The sequence below is a fragment of the Acipenser ruthenus genome, chromosome 4, assembly GCF_902713425.1.
Source record: "Acipenser ruthenus chromosome 4, fAciRut3.2 maternal haplotype, whole genome shotgun sequence".
Taxonomy (NCBI): Eukaryota; Metazoa; Chordata; class Actinopteri; order Acipenseriformes; family Acipenseridae; genus Acipenser; species Acipenser ruthenus.
Window position 1 is genome coordinate 69,365,308 of NC_081192.1, and position 23,634 is coordinate 69,388,941.

Below are 23,634 nucleotides of genomic sequence, written 5' to 3' on the forward strand. Positions count from 1 at the left end.
TTCTGATGTTTTCACCTCCTTATACCCAGATTCTGATGCTTTCACCTCCTTATACCCAGATTCTGTTGCTTTCACCTCCTTATACCCAGATTCTGATGCTTTCAATAACTTGTGCTAAAGAATGTCCTTCCAATGTTTAATCACAATTGGTTAGTTGGTTCTCTGGATATATGAATGGGGTAGGTAAATATACACAACAACAGATGCATGTTCCAGTAGTAAAATCATCTTTATTGGTATAAATATACACATGAATAAAATTCCCTCAACCCGTAGAATTGTATAATGAAGCATGAAAAGCATACTGTTTTTTTTTTTTTAACAAACTAAACAAAAAGGTTTGTGTAAAATATAATTAAAAGTTTGAAAGAATGTAAACAGAATTGCCTGTTGTGTATCAGTAACAGAATAGTAATTGCCCTGTATCCCCATAAACCACAAATACCTCAATCCTTTAGTATTGCAACCCCAATCCCATTTATAAAATGTTACAGCTGTTATTTATTGTGCTTATGGCAGTGCTCCACAAGAACTGAGTAATTGATTCATCACTTTAATGAATAAAATATACATTTGAAGGAATAAAGGTTCCCTATGGGAGAATTAAAAAAAAACCATCACCAAGCACCTAATTTTACTTGAATACATTATATAAAACCATTTTATTTAGTGTGTTTAGCTAATACCATAGCATTGCTGAATTTACATCCATTACTATAAATACATATATATGTATATAGGTCGCAGACTAAAGTATTAGCACCCTACACTTAATATACGATAATTCAAGAAAACATGTTAAATACAAGCCTTTAGGGAACATTAGCCAGTAGTTATTTTATATATTATATATATATATATATATATATATATATATATATATATATATATATATATATATATATATATATATTGATAGAAAACCATTAGACAACTAAGCTGTGTTATAAAATCAATTTTTCCAACATCTGTTGAAGAAGAATGTTTTGGCAACATCACACATGATGTTCAAGACAAAGGAGTTCTCAAACGTGAATTCACGTTTGAGAAAAGCACCTGTAACAAACTACAACAAAGGAAATAGCTACAGAACAGTATCAAAGAAATATGGAATACCAAAATCAGCAATAATCAAGAAGTACCACAGAACAAATTCAACTGAAATGCTTGAAAGAACTGGACAGCCACCGCGCACCAGCGACCCCTGTAGACTGGCCGGGCACATGCAGGCTTGCCTGTAAGTTGCCCAGAGCTACACTGTCCTCCGACGCTGTAGCTCTGGGTTGACTGCATGACAGGCCTGCAGAGTGAAAAGAAGCGGTCAGCTGATGGCACACACTTCAGAGGACAGCGTGTGTTCATCTTCGCCACTCCCGAGTCAGTGCAGGGGTGGTAGCGATGAGCTGAGCCTAAAATACAATTGGACATGTCAAACTGGGAGAAAACCGGGGTAAAATCAATTGCCGATTACTAAAAAAAAAAAAAAAAAAAAAAAGATTAACAGCCAAGAACTTAAAGAAAGATTTACATGTATTAGGCATAACGGTTAAACATGGTAGTGGTTTGATCATGACATGGGTGTGTTTTAGCAGTTTAGGGACGAGACATTCATGGTCATGGCTCTCATTTGCCCCAGTTATAACACTAGTCGGGAGCTATTAATATTTGTGTTCCGCCTTAAAACGAGACTACAAGAGTTGGCATTATGGAGCAAATGGGAGTTATGACCGTACTGCCTTACAACCTATTCTGCAGTATAAAGGGCTGCCTTATGAAGGGGGAGCACTGTATGTATCAAAACATGATACCATCTGCTCATAGGCTGATTGGCAGACAGTTTATCTTCCAACATGACAACGACCAAAAGCATATGGCTAAGTCAACTGGAATTCTTAAAGAAAATTATTTCAATTAAATAAATTTGTTTGTTTTTTGATAAAGATTATTTGTCAAATTACTATAAATTGTGTATTTTGCATTACATTCAGGGGGCTCCCGAATGGCGCATCCAGTAAAAGCACTCGCGTAGAGTGCAGGATGTGTCCTATAGTCTGGACACCACGACTTTGAGTCCAGGATATTCCTTTGCCGACAAATTGGCCAACTGGTGCGCAATTGGCCGAGCGCCGCCCGGGGGGAGGGAGGGTTAGATCGGCCAAGGGGTCCTCGGCTCACTGCGCACCAGCGACCCCTGTAGTCTGGCCGGGCGCCTGCGGGCTTGCCTGTAAGCTGCCCGAGAGCTGCGTTGTCCTCCGACACTGTAGCTCTTGGGTGGCTGCATGGTGTCCGCAGTGTGAAAAAAATCGGTCGGCTGATGGCACACGCTTCGGAGGACAGCGTGTGTTCATCTTCGCCCCTCCCGAGTCAGCGCAGGGGTGGTAACGGTGAGCTGAGCATAAGAAAATAATTGGCCATTCCAAATTGGGAGAAAATAATAAAAATAATTGGCAACGACTACATTTATAAAAAAAAAAAAAAAAAAAAAAAGTGGCTACATTTGAATAAATACTTGTCCTTAATCTGTTACCTTGAATTACGGTATAATAAGCAGTAACATTTATTTACTGTTACAATATTTGTCAGTGACTGAATATCTCACATGAACATTTGACACTCATACACTCAGCAGTACATACATCACTTGCTGCACAAAAGAAGCGTCACGTTTTATTTCCTTTGTTTTGCCAGAACAGTGAAGAGTAGTCCTTATAGCTTGGGGGTGCGCAAAAGTGGCCATTCCAGTCCAGGTTTAGGTACCAACCATATTGTAAATGGTTTAATGGAAGAAATTAAGCCGCTGAAGTAGTTAATTACACCATTATACCTATTATCCTGGAGTGGAATGACCTTAAGGGACTGCAGTCACCCCCGCCTATTACATTTGCTTTACTGAGATGTGAGGCATTTCAAGGACAACAGGGAGGAAAGCTGGATTTCCCCAGACAAAGAAAACCAAAACCCCAAAACAAGAAAGAAAGGCATATAAATGGACTGTGCACGTCATGCAAGCTGAAAAACAAATTAAGTTTAAATTCAACTACTAATGGGACTGTGAGGATCAGCATTAAACCAACATAATTTGCGAAGCAAATCTGGTGAATAAGAATAATTTCTTGAAAATCTAAAAAAAAGACCCACATGGGTAGATTGCTGCAAAATTTATTTCTCTTATTCAAAAGTAAAGTCCTTGTCTCCTTCCTCTCCAGAGTCACACGACTTGTTCCCCTGCTGGCCTTTGTTAGGGGACTGCTCTTTTGGCTTTGACCCATTGTCCTCGGAGTGTTGCCCAGAGCTCTGTCTCTGAGCTGCTTCTGACATGGATGTTGGATGTACTGTGTAAATTCAGAAACAGAACAGATTGTCAGAACAAGTATATGCATTTAAATAGTAAGTAGCAGGGTTCCGAAAAATATAGCGTTACAAGTACCAGGTGTTGCTACAACTGTTCTTTTTCTTTTCATTGTTAACATCCTGACAACTTTTTACACATAACTTTAAAGTGTGTTTCAAAGCTCTTTTAAAAATGGCCGCTCTAGTGCACTGATAGTGTAAGGATTATTGCCGACATTGTCAAACAGGTAACACAGCAATTACAATCCATGATGTGGTATGGAACAAAAAAAGCCAGAGCACTTATGTTCATTTATTTATTTATTTATTTATTTTAAATTCACTCTTCCTGCAGTGATATAGAGCAGGGGTTCTCAAACCCGGTCCTGAGGACACCCTGTGTTTTCTGGTTTTCATTCCAACTGCGCTCTCAGTTACTTAACTATCCCTTTAATTGAACTGATAATTTGTTTAATTTGACTTTTTTACTAGTTTCAGCTCTTAAATAAACAGTTGTAGATTTCAAGTTAGCTATAACATTTTATAAGTAACTTGAACTATGCAACTGTTTAAGAGATGAAAACAAGTAAAAAGGTCTAATTAAGCAAATTATCAGTTCAATTAAGGGTAAAGTTAAGTAACTGTGAGCTCAGCTGGAATGAAAACCAGCAGACACAGGGGGTCCCCAGGACCGAGTTTGAGAAGCCCTGGTTTAGAGGACAGATCTCAAACCCCAGTGCATTAGAGCGACCATTTTGAAAAGAGCATTGAAACACACTTTAAAGTTATAAGTGTAAAAAGTTGTCAGGATGTTAACAATGGAAAGAGAAATTACAGGTACATTATTTAAACAGTTGTAGCAACACATGGGGGCGTATAATGCTATATTTTTCGGAATCCCACTAATTATTCTTTAAGATTAAGGATTCTTACATTCAGACTCCTAAGCATTTCCAAATGTAGAACATAACATTGAAGTAAGATTAGACACTAAGGGTTACAGAAATTGAGGTCTACTGGGTTCACATGCCTTTATAATTTTACAGTGTTCATTCTGACTTTTGCCTCTGCGCCAGGCGGCGGAACTTATTATAGCCTCCGCAGCAAACAGCCACATGCCAGTTCTGAATACCACCTCTGGCAGCAGGCGCAGCCAACTGTGTCGGTCCATGAGGCTGCTAGCACAGGGATAAAACCCAAGCATTATACAAATAGCAAGCAATGTACAGTAAGAATGTACAGTTGCTGCCTCAGCTGCTAAATACAGCAAAGGGGCTGTCAACAAGGCCTGCATGATACCAGACTAGGGATGTAAAAAATGGCTGGAAGCGACTCGGAACTGGGACGGTACCGGAACGGAGCAAGAACACCAGCTCCTTCATGGATTCCTGTGCGCAGTGAGAGCGCTGCAGCATCTCGTCCACTGTGGGACCAAAAATATGCCCTGGTTTTCCAACAGCGGCGCTTTGTCCCCGGGACAGTACGGGGTTGGTTCGGTGCCTGTAGCAACGTGCCGGTACAGTATGGAACCGGAACGGAACGGGTCGGTACAGGTCAGTGCGTGTAGCACCGGGACGGTACGGTACTGGTATGGTTCATAGCTGTAGAGGTGCGGTAACCTCGGTCCCTGTTCGGTACTGTACGGTGCGGTACCGGGTTGGGAACGGAGCGGGTCGGTGACCTACAGGTCTACTCGGTTTGCGTTACCGCAAGAAGCAGTATACAGGGATGCCCACCTGTAATAGCTTCTGGCAAAACCACACAGTCAGTAGGAGTATGAGATTGAGGTAAGCCTGCTTGTTAGAGCTCTAACAGCTTTCGTAATGGTGTTGCGAGCAATGGGATACTGTGGGAGAGACTGCAAGCAATCTCAGCCTAAGCGGGGTCAACACACAGGGATGTAACAAACAGACTGTGCAAAATTAAGTGTAATTAGTAAAACTAATACAACATCAATAATTATCACATTAATTAGTGTAATACACAATTAGCGAGTGATATATGTAGATAAAAGCAACAAGTACTCATCTGTCTATGGCTCACCTGTCAGGTTCAGTTCTCTGAAAGGAGAAATGATGCTGTGATATTATATGCCCTCGGAGGTGGGCATGACTGCATCACAGGTACTGCTTGCAGCTTTGATATATCTATTCAAGATTCAGGGTCTTTAGAAGGTAAACACCCATTATGTAATGGTGTGGCAAAGTGCCCCGCCCCTGTGTGCATTTGTGTGTTCTGTGTTGTATGTTGCGTGCGTGTGTGTGTTAATGTTGGTGTATAGTCATTGGTACACGGGATATAAACGGGTCTGTGTTTCACGTGTATTTAAAAAGTATAGATTTGTATTTAGGCACGAGGAGAGCACAAATCACTTCACATGCTGGTTAAATGTAATATGTGAGCACGGGGTTGCACAGAATTAATTCACGTGCTGGGATTCAAGTGAATAATTAATTAGTAATTGAATCCCAGCACAATAGTATATATAGACGCACATTTCTTGCACTCAGGGTTAGGTGTTCGGTGAGTGGAGAACGAGTGTGGCGAAGGAGGTAATAAGAAGAATAATAATAATAATAATAATAATAAGGAAAGAACTGTCTCACTCACTGTGTTTCGTTTGTCTGTCTGCCTGTTTACTGTCTAGTCCGTTTTGTTTGTCTTTTTATTTTGGCGTGTAGTGCCGTGTCCTGTGTTTTTGTTGTGTTCCAACCTTTTATTTTCTGTGCTGTTAATTATTAAATGCTGAGCGCGATCACGCGCTCAGCTTAAACAAACCACATCTCTCTGTTTATTTACTTCCTGCTTCTGGTCTGACACCACCCACTCCGGCCGTCTTTGTGACACGTGGTGTCATCGTGGGATAACCGCGCCTCCAAGCGTCAGACCAGGAGGGGTCTGGATTAAAAAAAAAATAAAAAAAAAATTACAAATATTGTTTTGGGGAAAAAAAAAATAAAAAAAAGTCAATGGCAGAAGATGCCATCAAACTACAGGGCTGGTTCCTTGAGAATGCTGGGCTGGAGGCCCAGGCTCTGCCCATAGTCGTTCGGGCCCTGTGGATGATGGACAGTGAGAGATGGGAGGCCTATCAGCAGGAACACACCCCAAACACCTTGGAGGAAGGTGTGGAGTTTCTCCTCAGCTACCTGGAGGCAACGATAAACGGAACAGCAGCCCAGGTAGCAGGACCACCAGCAGAGGAGTACCTGCTGTCCCCATCTCCACCAGCAGAGGGTGAATGCCTGCTGGTTTTGCCTCCACAGCCCAAGCGGGAGACAGATAAAGAGGTCAAGGACAGGGAGGAGGAGTGCCGCCTAAGGGCCAGGCATCCACGGCGATGTAACAAGCCATCGTCGGGGTGCCTCCTCTGCGACCAGGATCACCTGTTCGCCCACTGTCCCTTCCGCAGTTATGGGGAGGAGCCTGAGCGTCCACAGCCCAAGCGGGAGGAGCCTGAGCGTCCACAGCCCAAGCGGGAGGAGCCTGAGCGTCCACAGCCCAAGCGGGAGGAGCCTGAGCGTCCACAGCCCAAATGGGAGGAGCCTGAGCGTCCACAGCCCAAATGGGAGGAGCCTGAGCGTCCACAGCCCGAGCGGGAGGAGCCTGAGCGTCCACAGCCCAAATGGGAGGAGCCTGAGCGTCCACAGCCCAAGCGGGAGGAGCCCGAACGTCCTACGCCTGAGTGGGAGGAGCCCGAACGTCCTACGCCTGAGTGGGAGGAGCCTGAACGTCCTACGCCTGAGTGGGAGGAGCCCGAACGTCCTACGCCTGAGTGGGAGGAGCCCGAACGTCCTACGCCTGAGTGGGGGGAGCCCGAACGTCCACAGCCCAAGAGGGGGGAGTCGGTGCGTCCACAGCCCAAAAGGGAGGAGTCGGTGCGTCCACAGCCCAAAAGGGAGGAGTCGGTGCGTCCACAGCCCAAAAGGGAGGAGTCGGTGCGTCCACAGCCCAAAGGGAGGCAAGTCGGGGCTTCCACAGCCCTGGGACCCAAGCCACCAGCAGAGGGAAAATGCCTGCTGGTTCAGCCCCAAGAGCCGGAAGGGGAGGGGTTACAGGCTCAACCCCCTGAAAATTTTTGGGGGGGAGAAGGGCAGGATGCTGGTGTCCCCCAGCAGCCTCTCGCTATGCTGCTGAAGGCAGCACGGCGCGCACATGCCCAGCCGCCACAGCAGAGGGAGCCAGCACCGCCAGGAGCAGAGGAGCTGGAGCTGCCTCTGCCTCCACCACCTCCAGGAGCAGAGGAGCAGGAGCTGCCTCTGCCTCCACCACCTCCAGGAGCAGAGGAGCAGGAGCTGCCTCTGCCTCCGCCACCACCACCGCCGCAAGGAGCAGAGGAGCAGGAGCTGCCTCTGCCTCCGCCACCACCACCGCAAGGAGCAGAGGAGCAGGAGCTGCCTCTGCCTCCGCCACCACCACCGCAAGGAGCAGAGGAGCTGGAGCTGCCTCTGCCTCCACCACCGCCAGGAGCAGAGGAGCTGGAGCTGCCTCTGCCTCCGCCACCGCCCGGAGCAGAGGAGCAGGAGCTGCCTCTGCTGCCCGTACCTCCGCAGGGAGTACGGTGGCCGGAGCCCCAGAAAGGGGAGCTGCCGGCCACGAAGAAGGGGGAGGAGGTCTGGAGACCACTTTCCCCAGCAGCAGTTTCGCTGCAGGAGTTCTTGTGGCCGGAGCCCCACAGGAGGGAGCTGCCGGCTACGAAGAAGGGGGAGGTCGGGGGACCACCTGCCCCCGCAGCTTTTTCGCTGCAGGACGGGACCAACAGGCTGTCAGCCGTGCCACTACCGGCAGGGGTGCTGACAGCATGGCCAGCCATGGGCCCACTGAAGCCTCCCTTCCCAGCCCGAGACTTTGTCCTGGACTGCTGGGTTTTTAAGGGGGGAGGTGGCCGTTGAGGCCATGTGTGCTGCGCACAAGGGGGGGTATATGTGGCAAAGTGCCCCGCCCCTGTGTGCATTTGTGTGTTCTGTGTTGTATGTTGCGTGCGTGTGTGTGTTAATGTTGGTGTATAGTCATTGGTACACGGGATATAAACGGGTCTGTGTTTCACGTGTATTTAAAAAGTATAGATTTGTATTTAGGCACGAGGAGAGCACAAATCACTTCACGTGCTGGTTAAATGTAATATGTGAGCACGGGGTTGCACAGAATTAATTCACGTGCTGGGATTCAAGTGAATAATTAATTAGTAATTGAATCCCAGCACAATAGTATATATAGACGCACATTTCTTGCACTCAGGGTTAGGTGTTCGGTGAGTGGAGAACGAGTGTGGAGAAGGAGGTAATAAGAAGAATAATAATAATAATAATAATAAGGAAAGAACTGTCTCACTCACTGTGTTTCGTTTGTCTGTCTGCCTGTTTACTGTCTAGTCCGTTTTGTTTGTCTTTTTATTTTGGCGTGTAGTGCCGTGTCCTGTGTTTTTGTTGTGTTCCAACCTTTTATTTTCTGTGCTGTTAATTATTAAATGCTGAGCGCGATCACGCGCTCAGCTTAAACAAACCACATCTCTCTGTTTATTTACTTCCTGCTTCTGGTCTGACACCACCCACTCCGGCCGTCTTTGTGACAAATGGTTACATTTCATACTTGATAGGGAACTACAAGTCTTCTTTAAAAAAAAAACATCTCTTCGACAGAGCAGAGTTTCCCAATAATGAGATGAATTAATTCAAAGGTTATGGAATCTAATATTGCATGCAAACACAAACAAGATGATTATTATCAATGGGTTAAACTTAGGAAGGGTGGGGGTCACAATGAAATAATGGAACATTTTGTGCAGTACAGTTAACAATTGAATAAAATGCAGCCAACATACCAGCAGGAACAAATTACTTTACTGAATAAGATGGGTAAATCGGGCAAAAGAGAGAAAACCTTCTTTAAAAAGTCATTATCATCCCAGTTTGGTGTGTACGGATCAATGGAGTGTTATAAAGTTTACCACTTACAATAATGTAACAACAGTTTGGGTCTGCAATAGTTTGGGACAAATGGAATGGATTTGTTGAATCGTATTTTGTCATATACTTGTACTTGCTAGAACCAAAGTCATTGTATTTTTATCTTGCTCTTAATTGTATTATTACTTGTACTGTGATTCTTGAAATGTATTTTTGTTTATGACTGTAAGTCGCCCTGGATAAGGGCGTCTGCTAAGAAATAAATAATAATAATAATAATAATAATAATAATAATAATAATAATAATAATAATAATAATAATAATAATAATTTGTTGATCAGGATCGCAGCACCCTTGACCCTGCCACGAAAATGTGAATGGAACAGCTGCCCTACCCAGTCCCTGTGAATGCGGAAGTGGTCAGTGGTTCGTAAATGGGTCTCCTGCAGGAAACCAATCCCCACTCCCATCTGCTGGAGGTGGGATAAAACTTTTAACAGTTTCACAGGGTGGTTCAAGCCTTTCACATTCCAACTTATGAAATTTACTGGGCATCCACTAGATTTAGCTCCATTGCCAGACATCATATTTTAAAAGGAGTAAACAGAGAAGAGCCCAGATCCTCCACACAACTACAGAGGCAAAGTGAGACATAGCGAAGATAAAGAGAAGAACGAGGGAAGAAAAAAAATAATAAAAGAGAACATTCAACAAATCCCTGACCCACCCCCCCTCCAACCCCCCTCAATTACACTCCACTGCCTCCTTGCAAATGGCAGTTGTTCACTTTGGCCTGGTTGGCTGCTTTCTACCATAAGCAAACTTCTGTGCTTTCCTTAACATGGCTGTAACTATTTTATAAATCAGAAAAACAATAAACAAAGCATATTAGAACAGTTCACCTGAACATATTTAAACTGTTAGGTATTAGAATTATTCGGACAGAGAATGCTGTCCTAACACAGTAAATATCAAAATCGGCTTAGATATTGCAGAGGCTGTATTTAACAAACAAACAAATAAATAAATAAATAATAAAAATATATAGATTACACTAAAAAATGGAAGAAAGATAATAAGTAAGTAAATAAATAAATAAATACTACACAGATTTAGGTATATGTAGTCAATAAGCACACAGTTGTTTGATTATACTAACAAACAAGTACAGTACTACTATTTAGCTCCAGGTGGTGGCATAACTGAAAAGAAATAAAGAAAGAAAAAAGTGAGAGAGGAGAGGGGTGCAGATGGTACTGTATTTAAGAGCTGAGGGGTTGTTTAATTTATATGAATTAAATTAAAGCCTAGTCAAAGAGCACACTAACCACAGACAAAACTGTAAAATAGTAATCACTATTCTCATCAATAAGTCCACAAGAAATATATTCACACTTGTACCAGACAAACAGATCACATAACCTCATGTCAATAGGATTTCAGACCAAAAGTTTATTGCACTCTGTCCCAATCTGTCAGTCTGGCGATTCTCCCGCAAAAGATTTGAATGTATTAGAAAAATAAATTCAATACCTTCATGCAATGCAAAATGAATCTTCAGGCGGAGGTGTCTTGGTTCAGTTGCGGAAGGTTGATTTTAGTGTAGAATTCCTTAGCTTCATCAGACGAGTTAAACACTTTATCTGTGTCATTGAACGTGATCCTCAGCCGAGCTGGATGCAACAGGCCAAATTTAGCTCCAGCGTTGCAGAGAATGGATTTTACTTCTCCGTATGCAGCCCGTTTCCTGCTTAACTGGGCTAAAACCAAGAAATATGTAAACTCTTGCTCCCTGGAACTGAAGAGTGCTCCTCTCCCCGGACAAATGAAGGATATTTTCTTTCACTTGTTAATGGGGCCAGCAGAGTGATGCGCGTGATCGATGACTGGAGGGGAATCGAATTTATCCCGGCCGAGCCGACATGAACGAATCTGGTCGGGGACCCTCTTGGCCCTCCGGAATCCCCACGACTCCAAGGTTCTGCTGACGTGAGCGATTTTCGAGGTCCTCTACCCTTGCCCAAAGCTTCTTGTTCACATCAGACAGCTCTGCGCATGTGGATTCTAAGGACGTAACTGTTATCCACTTCGGTGAGAGAGGTCTCCACGTCGACCACCCTTTTTTTACCAGGAAATCAACGGTAGTTTGCAATGCGGCGATCGCTCCTCTGATCTCTGCAAAATCCTCCCGCAGCTTTTCTATCGCGTCCAGAATCACCGACTGCTCTACCTGCAGACCCAGGACGATAGGCCATGCCTGCGGGCCCAGCACAGGGACGTCATTCCCGGAACATAGTTCAGCAGATTGGTTACGTTTCGGCTTTGACATTGTCTTGATGTTAAGCACAGCTTAATAATATATATATGTAGTTTACTGCAGTATTAATGATAAATTCAGAAGAACCATGTCTCCATTCGTCTTCACAGCATAGCTGCCAACCGGAAGTTGTGCTGAACAGTTTTAAGTGCAACTTGGTACTGGTTTGCAATATCAAAATCTTAACAAACGTAATGTTCTTGTTTAGATTCACTTGGTAATAATTACATCCACTGGGGGCAGAATGTTGCAGGTTAAACAGGTTAATGGTTACAGTCAGGTGTACCAGCATTACTTGGAGAAAATATGTTTCCTAGAGATCAACCAACACCACAGGAATGTTTTAAACTATCATCATAATGTGGAGACTGAAACAGGAAATGGAAAAAGCGATTCTAAACAAAAGACGAATACATTTGACAAGATTACCCTGATATTCCATACTCATGCCGAGTTGCTCTATAAGCCACATACTCACAAGACTCTGTTAACTTGAGATGATAAGTACTTGCCCTGAAGGTTTTCTTTATTTTGTGATAGTGGGATTCTGAAAGTTAGCATTATGGCATTAGAATATTCATAGAACTGTCACATTCGTCTGTCACTGTCACCTAGTAGGGCAGTTTTTATAATCTTTAACCCAACTAACAGTATAACAGCATCTTTTTTTGTAATTTAGTGATCAATTAGTATTTTTATTTATTTTCCTCCAATTTGGAATGTCCAATTATGTTTTTTCTTCTCACCGCAGCGAATCCTCACACAGCACAGACGTTCTGAGGGCATGTGAACGTCCTCCGATCTCACAAGCCTAAAACCAGAATCGCTTTTACGCCGACCAATCCAGGGCAGAGGTGGGTGGGCTACCAATCCTGGAGCCCTGCTTTTTATCCAATCAATGTGCTCGGTATCTGGTCATTAGGGTTCGCTGTTGCGCGATGAGGAGGAGTCCCTGTCGGTTTCCCATCCCCCACCCCGGGAGCATTAGAGCCACAGTGACACCCCCTTCAGAGTCCCCAGCAAAGTTCGGCCTCTTTGCACAATCGGACGCAAACTGCTGCCGTCCAAGTTGTGTGACTCATCCTGCGCTCCTAACGGCAGCGCTTTAACTGGATGAGCCACTCTGGGACCCCACAGCATCGTATTCTTAACAAAAATTTTATCCAGCTGCAGTGAAGTTCTTTAACTTGACTTGAATTCACGAGAGGTTTCTGGGTAACTCTAGTCATGAGGGATTCATTGAAGGTTATAACAAACTCACAGTGAATGTACATGCTAAAATTAATAAAAAACACAGAACTTTTCAGTGACATCAGGATTTGTGTATTTGTTTGTTAGAATAACTAGGTAATTGCTATAACAGAAGACATTTAGGCTTCTGATGTATATCTGCAGAAGAAAACCATTAATTTTAGTTTTTACTTATTTTATGAATTATTATAAACCGTTAGGGGGAAATTTTACATATGGTGTATGAGAACCATATATTTTAATTGAGTCTACAGCTATGGCCAAAAGTGTTGCATCACCCTATAGAATTAACACATTTTGTTTCATAAAGTCGAATGAAACCTGCTGAATAATGTTACGTTAGCATACTGAATTATATATCGCTTTGTAGTTTTCCATATACGTAACAAAAAATTGACAAAAATCCAACATGAAATACTGTACAACTATTATGGCTTCCGGTAGACTTTTGTGATATAATTTTGTAGTTTCTTTGATTACATGATGTTAAATAAAAGATCTAAATTATGTTCATATTGTTATTTATAGTTTTAATTACGTCTCAATCCTAAAATTCTAATGATGCAAAACTTTTGGCCATAGCTGTATATAATGGAACACATGATGAATGTTTACAGAATACTGTATATAAATCATTAGGAAATGTATGATTCAAATAGAGTTACTCTATTTTAACCAAGCTGAACCTATATCTTCTTCAATTAAGGTTTTCTTAACGTGGAAAGAAAAAATAGAAGTGCGTTTCAGGGCAAATCCTGTCAATATGCACTCGCTAAATTGAGAGAGGGGCCCTTTTCAAAGGACTTGTCCCGGGCCCCAAAATTCCTGGCTGTGGCCCTCGTTGTCACAATCAAGTAGAAAAAAACAACTTATTGTCCAATCAATCCGGAATATCAAGTTATGCTTCTCCCTAGACGCTGGCACAGCATACTGTACTACAAACCCCCCTACCTTCTTGTGCTGGAAAGCAGCTGCCGGATCCACTGAACAGAGGGCTGCTCTGCCCGTCTCTCTCCTTCTCTGAAAGACCTCTCTTCAAAGAGTGTGGCAGCAGAGAGAGGCTTTCTGTTGAAGACTCTGGGCCTTCCTCTGGGATAGGGTTAAAAATAAACACAGTTCAGACTGTGCACATTAAACCTTTAAAAAACTAAAAAAACAAGTACACTTTCCTTAATAAGCACCTTGTATTCTGATATGTCAATACCAACCCAAGATGCCAGCAGGCAACCCTAAAATACTGAATAATAAAAGCAATATGCTGTTAAAATATTCAATACATTGTATAATGGACTGACAGCACACTAAAACAATGTACCTGTGCTCCTGCTACTCCAGGGTTTCTGCCATCCTATTAGACTGGGCTTGGTGGTCTGTGGGGGGGGTTTCGGGCTGGTGGGGGTTATGGAAGAACTGTGCAACCTCACTCCAGCTTCAGGCTTGGCTTCACTCTTCAGGTTGTTCTCTGTTGAATCGCCTTTTGCTCCAGGCAACCGGCTCTCAGACGGGGTATTGTGGCCCGTAGTTGCTATTATAACAAAAAAAGAAAGAAATACACAATTGATATGTGTTTGTACACAAACAAATGTACTCTGCTTTCACTAGATCACCCATACCGGTAATGTAGACAGGGTTCAGAGTGAGTTTACTTTAGATAACAGCAAAGCAGTATGATATCTACGGTATGTGCCATCATCTGTTAACAAATCAAGTTTAAATATGATTCTGCCACTGTCAATGTTTTTAACAGACATGCACTCGGCTCAAGCTAGCTGCTGAACTTCACATGTAGGTTAAGTTAAGTTTAACAGCCTATAGACTACACTGAAGTTAAGCAAACATACCTGAACCACTTCCGTCGTGTCGGGCTGTACTTGAAGTGCTGTCATGTGCCTGTAAAACAAAAAGATCAAAAAGAATGAAAGAATCAATCTTTATATTATACGTCTCTCGATATAGACATGAAGGTGGCTTTGTCTTATTGTAACCCTTTAACTTTGAAACAAAGCCTTTTATAGGATTCAAACTGAAATACTGCGTGTATATTACAGCTATGGTCAAAAGTTGCAGTAATTGAATCAATTAAATATGCGATTAAAACCAAGAATAACAGATTACAATTTTTAATCGCGATTATTTTTTTAAAATTGTGATTTTTCTTTTAAATTACTTGACAGCCCTAATATGCATATAATTTATTTTTTTAGCTAAAGCAGAACTGTCATAAAAGCTGCAAATTAACCATATGGCTACCTGCATATGTTTTCCTTATTAAACACGGACACACAATCTGTTGCAAAGTAGGTTGACCAGTTTAATGGCACTCACCTTATGCACCACAGCTGCTCTCTTCTCTTGCTTGGCTTTCATCTCGGCCAGCAGCCCACAGCCCATAACCTGGACCCCATAACGCCTCCCTCCCTGTGGGCTGCCCTTGCCCTCTGGCTTGCTGTCCCCCTTCAGCGAGTCTTCTGAGTGTTCGTCCATGGAGTCAGGGGTTTTTAGCTCCTCTGAGCGGTCTGAGCTGCTGCTCTGGTCTGTGAACACCGGCTTCACCTCTTTCACTTTGCTGGGCTCCACTGCAGGGCCCTTCACAGAACTCTTGGGGGAGGTGGGCTCCACTGCAGGGCTCTTCACAGAACTCTTGGGGGAGAGGGGCTCCTCACTCACAGCTACTGTCTGGGGACGCTCGGACTTGGAGGATCGGGACTTGATCAGGTTGAAAAAGCTGCTCTTCCTGGAGTCTCGTTTCTTCTTTTCTTCTGTTTCCCCTCCGTCTTGTGAGTTAGAGGACTTTAGAGAAGACCTCCTGGAAACAACAGGACAATACAAAGATAAGCAGTTGACCCACTGCTATAGAGTGGGACACTAATTACAATTTCAGGTATCAATTATTGGATACATATCATGAGGATCTTGAACCATTTTTCAACTACCATTAATAGTGAGTTGGTAGTTCTTTCTCTCTCACATGTGCTCACTCACACAATAAGGTGTGTGGGGGGGGGGGGGTATTCAAAGTAATTTTTCCTTGCCCAATTAAATATATTCTTACTTTTTGGTATTTATTCTAGTAACTTTCTTGGAGAAGAATTCATCCACTCCCTCATCGACTCTTCCCATGAGGCCATTTTGCTCTCCCTCTTGAGATGAAGCAGCACTGACCTGCTGAAGAGAAATTGAACATTCACACTTGCTTTAAAAAAACACTTTTCCAAGGTCACACAGGATCAAAAACACTTCAAAAACTACACAGCTACTTTTGATATTGCTGACTATTACCATCATAAATAATGACTCTAAAACCGTTTTAAAACTTTTTTTTTTGAGTATTTAGGTCAATTGAGACTAGGTAATCATTTTGCAATTATTTTTACCCTTGATTCTCTCCAATTTAGAATGTCCAATTGTGTTCTATGGCTGTGCATTGACAGTCTTCACGATACGATGCATATCACGATACATTGAATTAACCACTGCCATTGGACAAACCTGGTATGTCCTCAAAAATGCTTTTTTTTTTTTTTTAATTCCAGTTGCTGTAGCTTGAAACCTTGTACGAGACTGTGTTGTGTCTGGTTGAGTTGGTGTTAGGGTTAGGGTTGCTGTACTTGAAACCTTGTATCAGACTGTTGTGTCTGGTTGTTGGTGTTGGAGAAAAACTGTAAGCAGCAGTTTAGGTAGTTTTGAAGCATTTTTCATAGATTGATCTAAATAAAATATATTTTTTCCTCTTGTTTTATAATTTTATATAGATCTCATTTAATTTGTCCCCAATTTTTTTAAAAAAAACTATACAATAACTATTTGTATAATTGAGAAACTTTTATTCATAATTATATATTTTACCTGATTGTTCCCATTCTATATTTGAAAACATATTAGTACTTATTGATTTATTTTTCCCCCTCCTCCCACCCCCCTGAAATCTTTTCAGGATATATTTTGTCTCGCTATCTGTCATTTTTTATTGTAATGATTGATTTCACTTTTTTTGTCTCGTCCATTTAAAAGTTTCTATAATTATTTGATCTGATTGTTTACTGTTGTATTTAGTTAAAAAAAAACGCACACAAAATGAGACTGATTTATGCTATATTGATTTGATTTTTTTCTCCTTTCCCCATATCCCCCAAAACAATAGATTTCAGCCATTCTACCACTGGACCCCCCCTAACACCATCCAGCCTCAAAATACCCCTTTTTGTCTGTCACACCTTTAAACACTGTGAACCCAACTTGGTTTACCCCAATTCACTTTTTCCAGTTATTTATCACTAATGAACTTTTTGAACATTTGGTAACCCAAAGCAATTTGTATACTCAGCAATACCTGGCACAGTTGGGAACATGACAGCATTGGTAGCCAACAAACACAGGTGTGGTGAGACCAGTGCTCTGCGCTGTGAGGAACTGTTGGCAGTTAAATACACAGACAAAAAAGATGTGTACCACTGCTGGGGACTGGTACTGGTGCGGCACAGAAACTGTGCTTTGCTAATGCCTCTTTGGCATGCTCTGGCCCTGGGCAGGAAGAGCATCTGCCATGCTTGTCTTCAACAGGCAGACTGGTAATAGACAGTAACGGGGCGGGTCAAGACCCGAACATGGATTGGTTCTGGTATGGCACGGTACTGGTCGTGAACGAAGCGGGTCGGTGCCCATGGTACCAGTACAGTACAGGTCCTATCAGTTCACAGTTACCGCGTGAGGCACTATACAGGGATGCCCACCTGTATAAGCTACTGGCAAAACCACACAGTCAGTACCCACACGATACTGAGGGACTAACAGCCTTTGTAATGGTTATGCAAAGCAGTCACCAAAATGGCAGCGAGATACTGTGGAAAGAGACTGTACCAATCTCAACCGAAGAGTGTATCTCAGTCCAACGCAGCGTGCTGAACCCAGCAGCTGTGTGCATATTTCTGTAAAAGGAAACAGAAAATACACAAGAGAAAAATATCCTCTCACAGAAAACAGTAATAAAACAATTGCAGTTCAGAATATAATAGTGTTGTTACTTAAAGCACATTTTTTTTTATTTAACCAGCCGGAGCTACGCAGCCTGTAAGGAGAGCACAAGTCTGTCGACTGATGTTGCTGGCTTCATGCGGGACACAAGGCCGCTGCGGGAGGTAACAAACAACAGGCTGTGTGGACAATATATGCGTAATTAGTAAAAACTATTACAACGTTAATTCAATATTGCATTAATTAAGTGTAATACACCAACAATTGCAAATCTGTATACAGTAATAAGCAACAAGTATCTGATAGACTCTCTGGTCAAGTTCAGATCATTGAAAGGAAAAATGGCAATGAGATCTATACATGCAGTCCACTTATGTCCTCGGGGGCGGGCCATGACTGCATCACAGACTCGTCCGAGCAGCTTTGGTATAGAATATTCAGGTTTCGAGGTCTTTAGAAGGTAAACACCCATTCAGTAATGGTTACATTTCGTACATGGAAGAGAACCATTAATTCTATAAAAATGTATGTTTTTTAAATTTTGCGACATAGGGCCCTACTGTTGTCTTAAAATCGGGATGCAAACGCTTTACCTGGTTTATATAAATAAAACAATTACATCTCCAATGTCTCTTCTTTAAGTTTAAGAATAGTGCAGTTCATATCAACACACACCTACAGAGCAATTCCAGTATTACCATTTGTGTTTCATGCAATAGAAGATATTTTATAAAGGGGGTGGATTTGTTACAGGGACAAATTTATTTTGAGTTTGTTTCTGAGTTTCTTTCTCTTTTATACCTATAGGAACTCAATACCGCATGCCAGCGAGCTACCATTACTGTATATTTATGAATGAAAAAACACTAGGCATCAAAAGTCAGAGTTTGGCTGTCTACTGTAAGTCTTTAAACTCGCCTGTTAATGTTTTATGGAAAAAATCCATAAGCCACAAAGAACAAGTTACTAAAAACGAAACATCAAGAACTTCCTCACACACACACTGGAATGAGGATACCTGGATATATTCAAAGAAAATGCAGCCCAATCTTTAAGAACAAGATAACAAAACCTACAGACTGACATCAATCTCTGCATAGACGAGACACAGTAAGTGCTCAAGATATCACTAAAACTATTAATTCCACTAATGTTTTTAAATTACTTACTCTGGCAGTTTATTGACATCAACCGAAGCCCTGTGACAGAATTATTTCCTAAAACTATGTAACACTCATCAATTTTCTCCTCCTGCAGGAAAGGCATTCAAATCGCAAAGGCCTTGAAAAGCCAGAATGACCATGTTGCCAAAGGACAATTACGGAACTCTCACTCCATTATGTGCATAAAATAGTGGGTTTTTTTTGGTTTTTTTAAGTTGTACTTTTAAAAAAAAAAAAAATATACTCTTAGGGAGAACCATGAGTGCTGTAAACGCTACTGTACATTCTCCTCCTGCGATTCAGCACTCACAGTCATTTTGCTAGGCTGCTGTTTCTTGTTCCTCTTGGGCCTCAGTTTGGTGAAATGCTCCAGTTTCTTCCCCTCCTCTGAAGGCAGTTCTGGAATGGCACCGGAACACCTCTTCTCCAGCATGCTGTGAGCAACAGGAAGATCCTCAATGTAGATGGGAACTGCTTCCAGGGCTTTATCCAGGTCAAATTCCATTTCTGCAGGGAAGAGGAAATACTAAATGGCACACACAATCTACAAAACCCATCTCTAATACTGAAGGATATAGTTCAAAACACCTATATATTTCTCTAGTGGATTTTAACAAGCCATGACTATTAAACTATAATCATCACCTTCATAATAAAACATGAAAAGTGTGTATGTATGAACAAAACATTATCTCATTTATGAAATTGTGACACCTTTTTACTGAATTGTCATCAAATCACAAAAGTGTTACCATTGTTCCTATTATGTAGGATTACTAAAAGAAAGTAAGTAATACTACATATTCTTATTCTTCAATGTTTTATTAGTGGATGATAAACCAGTAAATGAGAGTTTTGCATTAACATTTTACAGTAAAAGCAGCCTAGCTTCAATAGTTAAAATCTTTAAAATCCTATTTATATGTAAATCATTTCACAGCACAGTAAATTAATTTTAAATAGCGACCATCTAGCAGATAAATATAAAAAGAAAACAAAGTTAGGTTTTGTTATTTTTTGTTTTAATTAAAAACTCTTATTTCTGTCGGCATCTATTTGAGGATATTCTTTAAATATTATGCACAAGTTCCATGCTTACCAAAAGCCCTTGATACAGGACGCAGCATTCTGCTGTGAATGCTTTTTCGCTTTGACTTGGGTGTCATCTGCCAAACGGAGAGGAAAAAACAGTTACTAGCAAGCAAAGATATACAAGTAAACCTTGTGAAGGAACATAATACAACTCAATTCTTCACCTGTATCCAGTAAAAGTGAGGTAAAAAATCAGGGCAATTTTTAATTCCAGTACTGACAGATCCTGATTAAGCAGAATTCAGTAATACACACTTCTTCTAGTCGCACAGTTTTGCCGTTTAGAGGTAGCCATGATACCTGTAATAATTTGATTGTATTGTGCTGCTGGTATTTTGTGGTCGTCAACACGCTTATACAGTGGTACCCCATTAAAATGCGGTTGTCGGGGTCCATAATTAGGGGGCCACGTTATTTGTGTTTCACCTTATAACAAATATTGGCATTTTTGCTTGCAAAATTACTTACAATGCCCACAAGCCAATTTAATATTGTACCATATGATGGAAAATGAAGGAAGGAGACACACGCAATGTGCAGGTACTCAAATCCACGGTTTATTGGGTCGATTATTCCTGGCCCCTGTTAGCCTGGTATCGCACAGCAGCTTGTCTCACTCGGCTCTTATTTAAATTGTATATTTATTATAATAATAAATGTTGTAAACTGTAAATAAATAACACAGAATTCAAGGACGTTTATACACATTTGTTTCTGTTCAGGGTAATCTGGAGGTAAGAAAGGTTTTTTTCAAAGGTAATTTTTTAATTTTAGAGGATTTTCTAAAAAAAAAATTCTGTCTGAAAACATTTTGTTCCCTAAGATTTCTTCATAATGTGCAAGTCCTTCCTTTATGAAGGTGGTGGATGCGCTGTGACATTATGCCAACTGGCAGCTGTGACCACTGATTTTTTATAGAATTTCTCCAGACGTTCGATTTACTTTGACTGCACAGTACAAGAGCAGCAGGTATTAGGGCCGCTAGGCACACATAGAGTCTGTGCTGCATAAAATTTGAGTGAAAGGCACAGGTGGGGGCCTAATGCTTGTTGCAGAGGAAATTAATTTAGTTGTAAGAGCAGTGTTTAAGTGTCGTGCCAGTCAGTGAATATATATATTCTGGAAAATGAAGAAAAAAAACTACATTTACATTTTTTTTTATTTATAATGTAGCCATGGCGTGCCAATATAATATTACTGGAGGTTTAAGAATTATACAAGTACAGTGCATTCCAATGAATTGCATACATGATAATTGCATATTCCTGTTAACTTTAAAAAAAGTGAAGCACATTTCCTATGAAAATGCCCATGCAGTAGATTCCTGTGAAATGCATATCCAGTCTCTCACAGTTTTATGCATTTAACCAGAACGAGGAACATACATTTTCAAAAGAAATGTACTTCACGGTTGTATGCAATTATATGGTACACAATTATATGTATTACACTGTATATGTTACTGATAATTGCAAATGCTGGTTAATTGCATAAAACTGTTAGGCAACTGGGCTATGCAATTAACAATAATCTACTGTAATAAGACTTAATATGATGTGCTTCTCGAATTATTTAAAGTTGGATTTCAGTGTCTCTTAATACATTCAGTATGTATTGAATATTTCACCAGCCTAATTGTTTGTGTTTACAAATAGAAAAAACAGGAACTTGAGCCCTCATACTAAATATTTTTTTTCCTAGAGGTATTAGGGGCAATTCTAAAGGTTTTCTTGCATTCATCTAGAGCAGTGGTTAGCACTTAAATTTGACGGAGGGCGAAATGACCTGCGGGCAGCCACAGAGCCTATCCCACCCACCCCCCACTGATCACGTAGGTTAAAAAGGAAAATTGTGATAGTATGTCCTTGTAACCTCCAAATAAATATTAATACAGTAATATAGCATCTGTGTTGTAGCTATTGAGACAAATTAGCTTAGTTTAACATTCCAGTATGTTGTAAGTGAAACGTAACTCAAAATAACTGATAACAGTTTCAGTGCTCGCTTTGACAACTTCAGTATTCCCAGGTATGTAATCGATTTTGTCTGTGATCCGTTTCAAATCAACCCCGATGGTGATTTCTCGTCCTATGCAAAGCAAGTGCTTCCAGCAATCGACGAAGCAGCAACTGGAACTAGTAGTATATTTACAGGCATCGTCATTGCTGATAACTGAATTCATTAACAAAGGAAACCTGGAATAATTCTGGTCCGCCTATATATGTCCAGACTGCTACCGCTGGCTCTGTTTGTGCTCTCCATGTTTGATCTACTTACACATGTGAAGTGTCTTATTCCGCAATGAATGCAATATTAAAAACAGATGCACGAAAAACAGGCTGACACAAGAATCTTTGGAGGACTGCCTACGTATCGCCGTCACGTCTATCACACCTGGTGTTCTAAAGCTGATCGCATGAACGAAAGTGCCATTTTTTTCATTAAATTTGTCATAACGCAATTAAGCATTAAAAAAAAAGAACGCTACAGTACTATGTCCCAGTTTCAACTTAAATGCGTTTAAATATGGTAATGTAAAATCAGGTAGGTTTTCTTTTCTTTTTGAGTTTCTATTACAATATATCCTAGCATAATCCACGATAACATCACCAGGATCACTTAAAAGTATGTGGAACGTTCACCCAACGTTTGTGAGTCAAATTGCATTATGGGGGATATGGGAGCCACGACCTTACTGTGTTATAACGGACTCTGCATTATAACAGAAATCTGTTTTTACATAAACAATACTATTATGCACGTATGTATACATTTATGTGTCTGTGTGCTCGTCTGTATGTCGGTGGTAAAGAAAGGATGCTTTGTGTATGCTGTTGTATTTCAAATCTGAAGGAATGCATCTTTACTTATTTTTTTCTTGCACTTGTATACTCTGTTGTCAAGTATAATGTATTATCTATGTTGGAAACTGGTTATTGTTAGTAAATGTGTATATTTCGCTAAACTGCTTGATTGATTGTATTATCAATAATTTGTGCAAAGGAATGTCTTAACCTAGATTTATCCAAAATTGATAAAGCAGTTCTCTAAATGTATATACTGTATGTATGTATGTATTATTATTATTATTATTATTATTATTATTATTATTATTATTAGTTTATTTAGCAGACGCCTTTATCCAAGGCGACTTACAGAGACTAGGGTGTGTGAACTATGCATCAGCTGCAGATTCACTTACAATTGCGTCTCACCCGAAAGACGGAGCACAAGGAGGTTAAGTGACTTGCATACAATGAGTCAGTGGCTAAGGTGGGATTTGAACCAGGGACCTCCTGGTTACAAGCTCTTGTCTTTAACCACTGGACCACACAGCCTCCTTAAATGCAAGTGTGACAGATATTACATACATTGGGTATATACACCCAAATTCTGATAAAGTGTAAAGTTTATTCACTGATAAGCAGATTTTCTATATATAAATCCCCTGTATTTGGAATTCACAATGGCTTTTCCAATATGCCTCAGGAGGCTTTGAGTCTGTACAGTAACTCAGCCATCCTCTATGCAATCCTATACCAATATAAATTGAGGCATGTTAGTTCATTAAATACTGATGGTGGACAATGCTGATTCCCAAAG

At 41.1% G+C, this 23,634-nt stretch overlaps 1 protein-coding gene across 4 annotated transcripts in view; it reads right to left on the reverse strand.

Annotated features, from left to right (window-relative positions):
- Positions 1-210: 210 nt before the first annotated feature.
- The window catches only part of LOC117399664 (F-actin-uncapping protein LRRC16A-like), a 118,586-nt gene continuing 95,162 nt past the window's right edge, over positions 211-23,634 (reverse strand). For 2 of the 4 annotated variants that reach the window (XM_034917429.2, XM_059022710.1), the window contains 8 exons: positions 20,039-20,105; positions 19,250-19,446; positions 15,858-15,967; positions 15,131-15,611; positions 14,647-14,695; positions 14,121-14,330; positions 13,757-13,894; positions 211-3,332 (listed from right to left, as the gene is read on the reverse strand). In XM_034917429.2, coding sequence (XP_034773320.2) covers positions 3,169-3,332; positions 13,757-13,894; positions 14,121-14,330; positions 14,647-14,695; positions 15,131-15,611; positions 15,858-15,967; positions 19,250-19,446; positions 20,039-20,105 — 1,416 coding nt within the window. In that variant the 3' untranslated portion in view covers positions 211-3,168. Of the gene's footprint in view, positions 3,333-13,756; positions 13,895-14,120; positions 14,331-14,646; positions 14,696-15,130; positions 15,612-15,857; positions 15,971-19,249; positions 19,447-20,038; positions 20,106-23,634 lie in introns of all 4 variants that reach the window. The other 2 variants (XM_059022711.1, XM_059022709.1) reach the window with 1 other exon arrangement.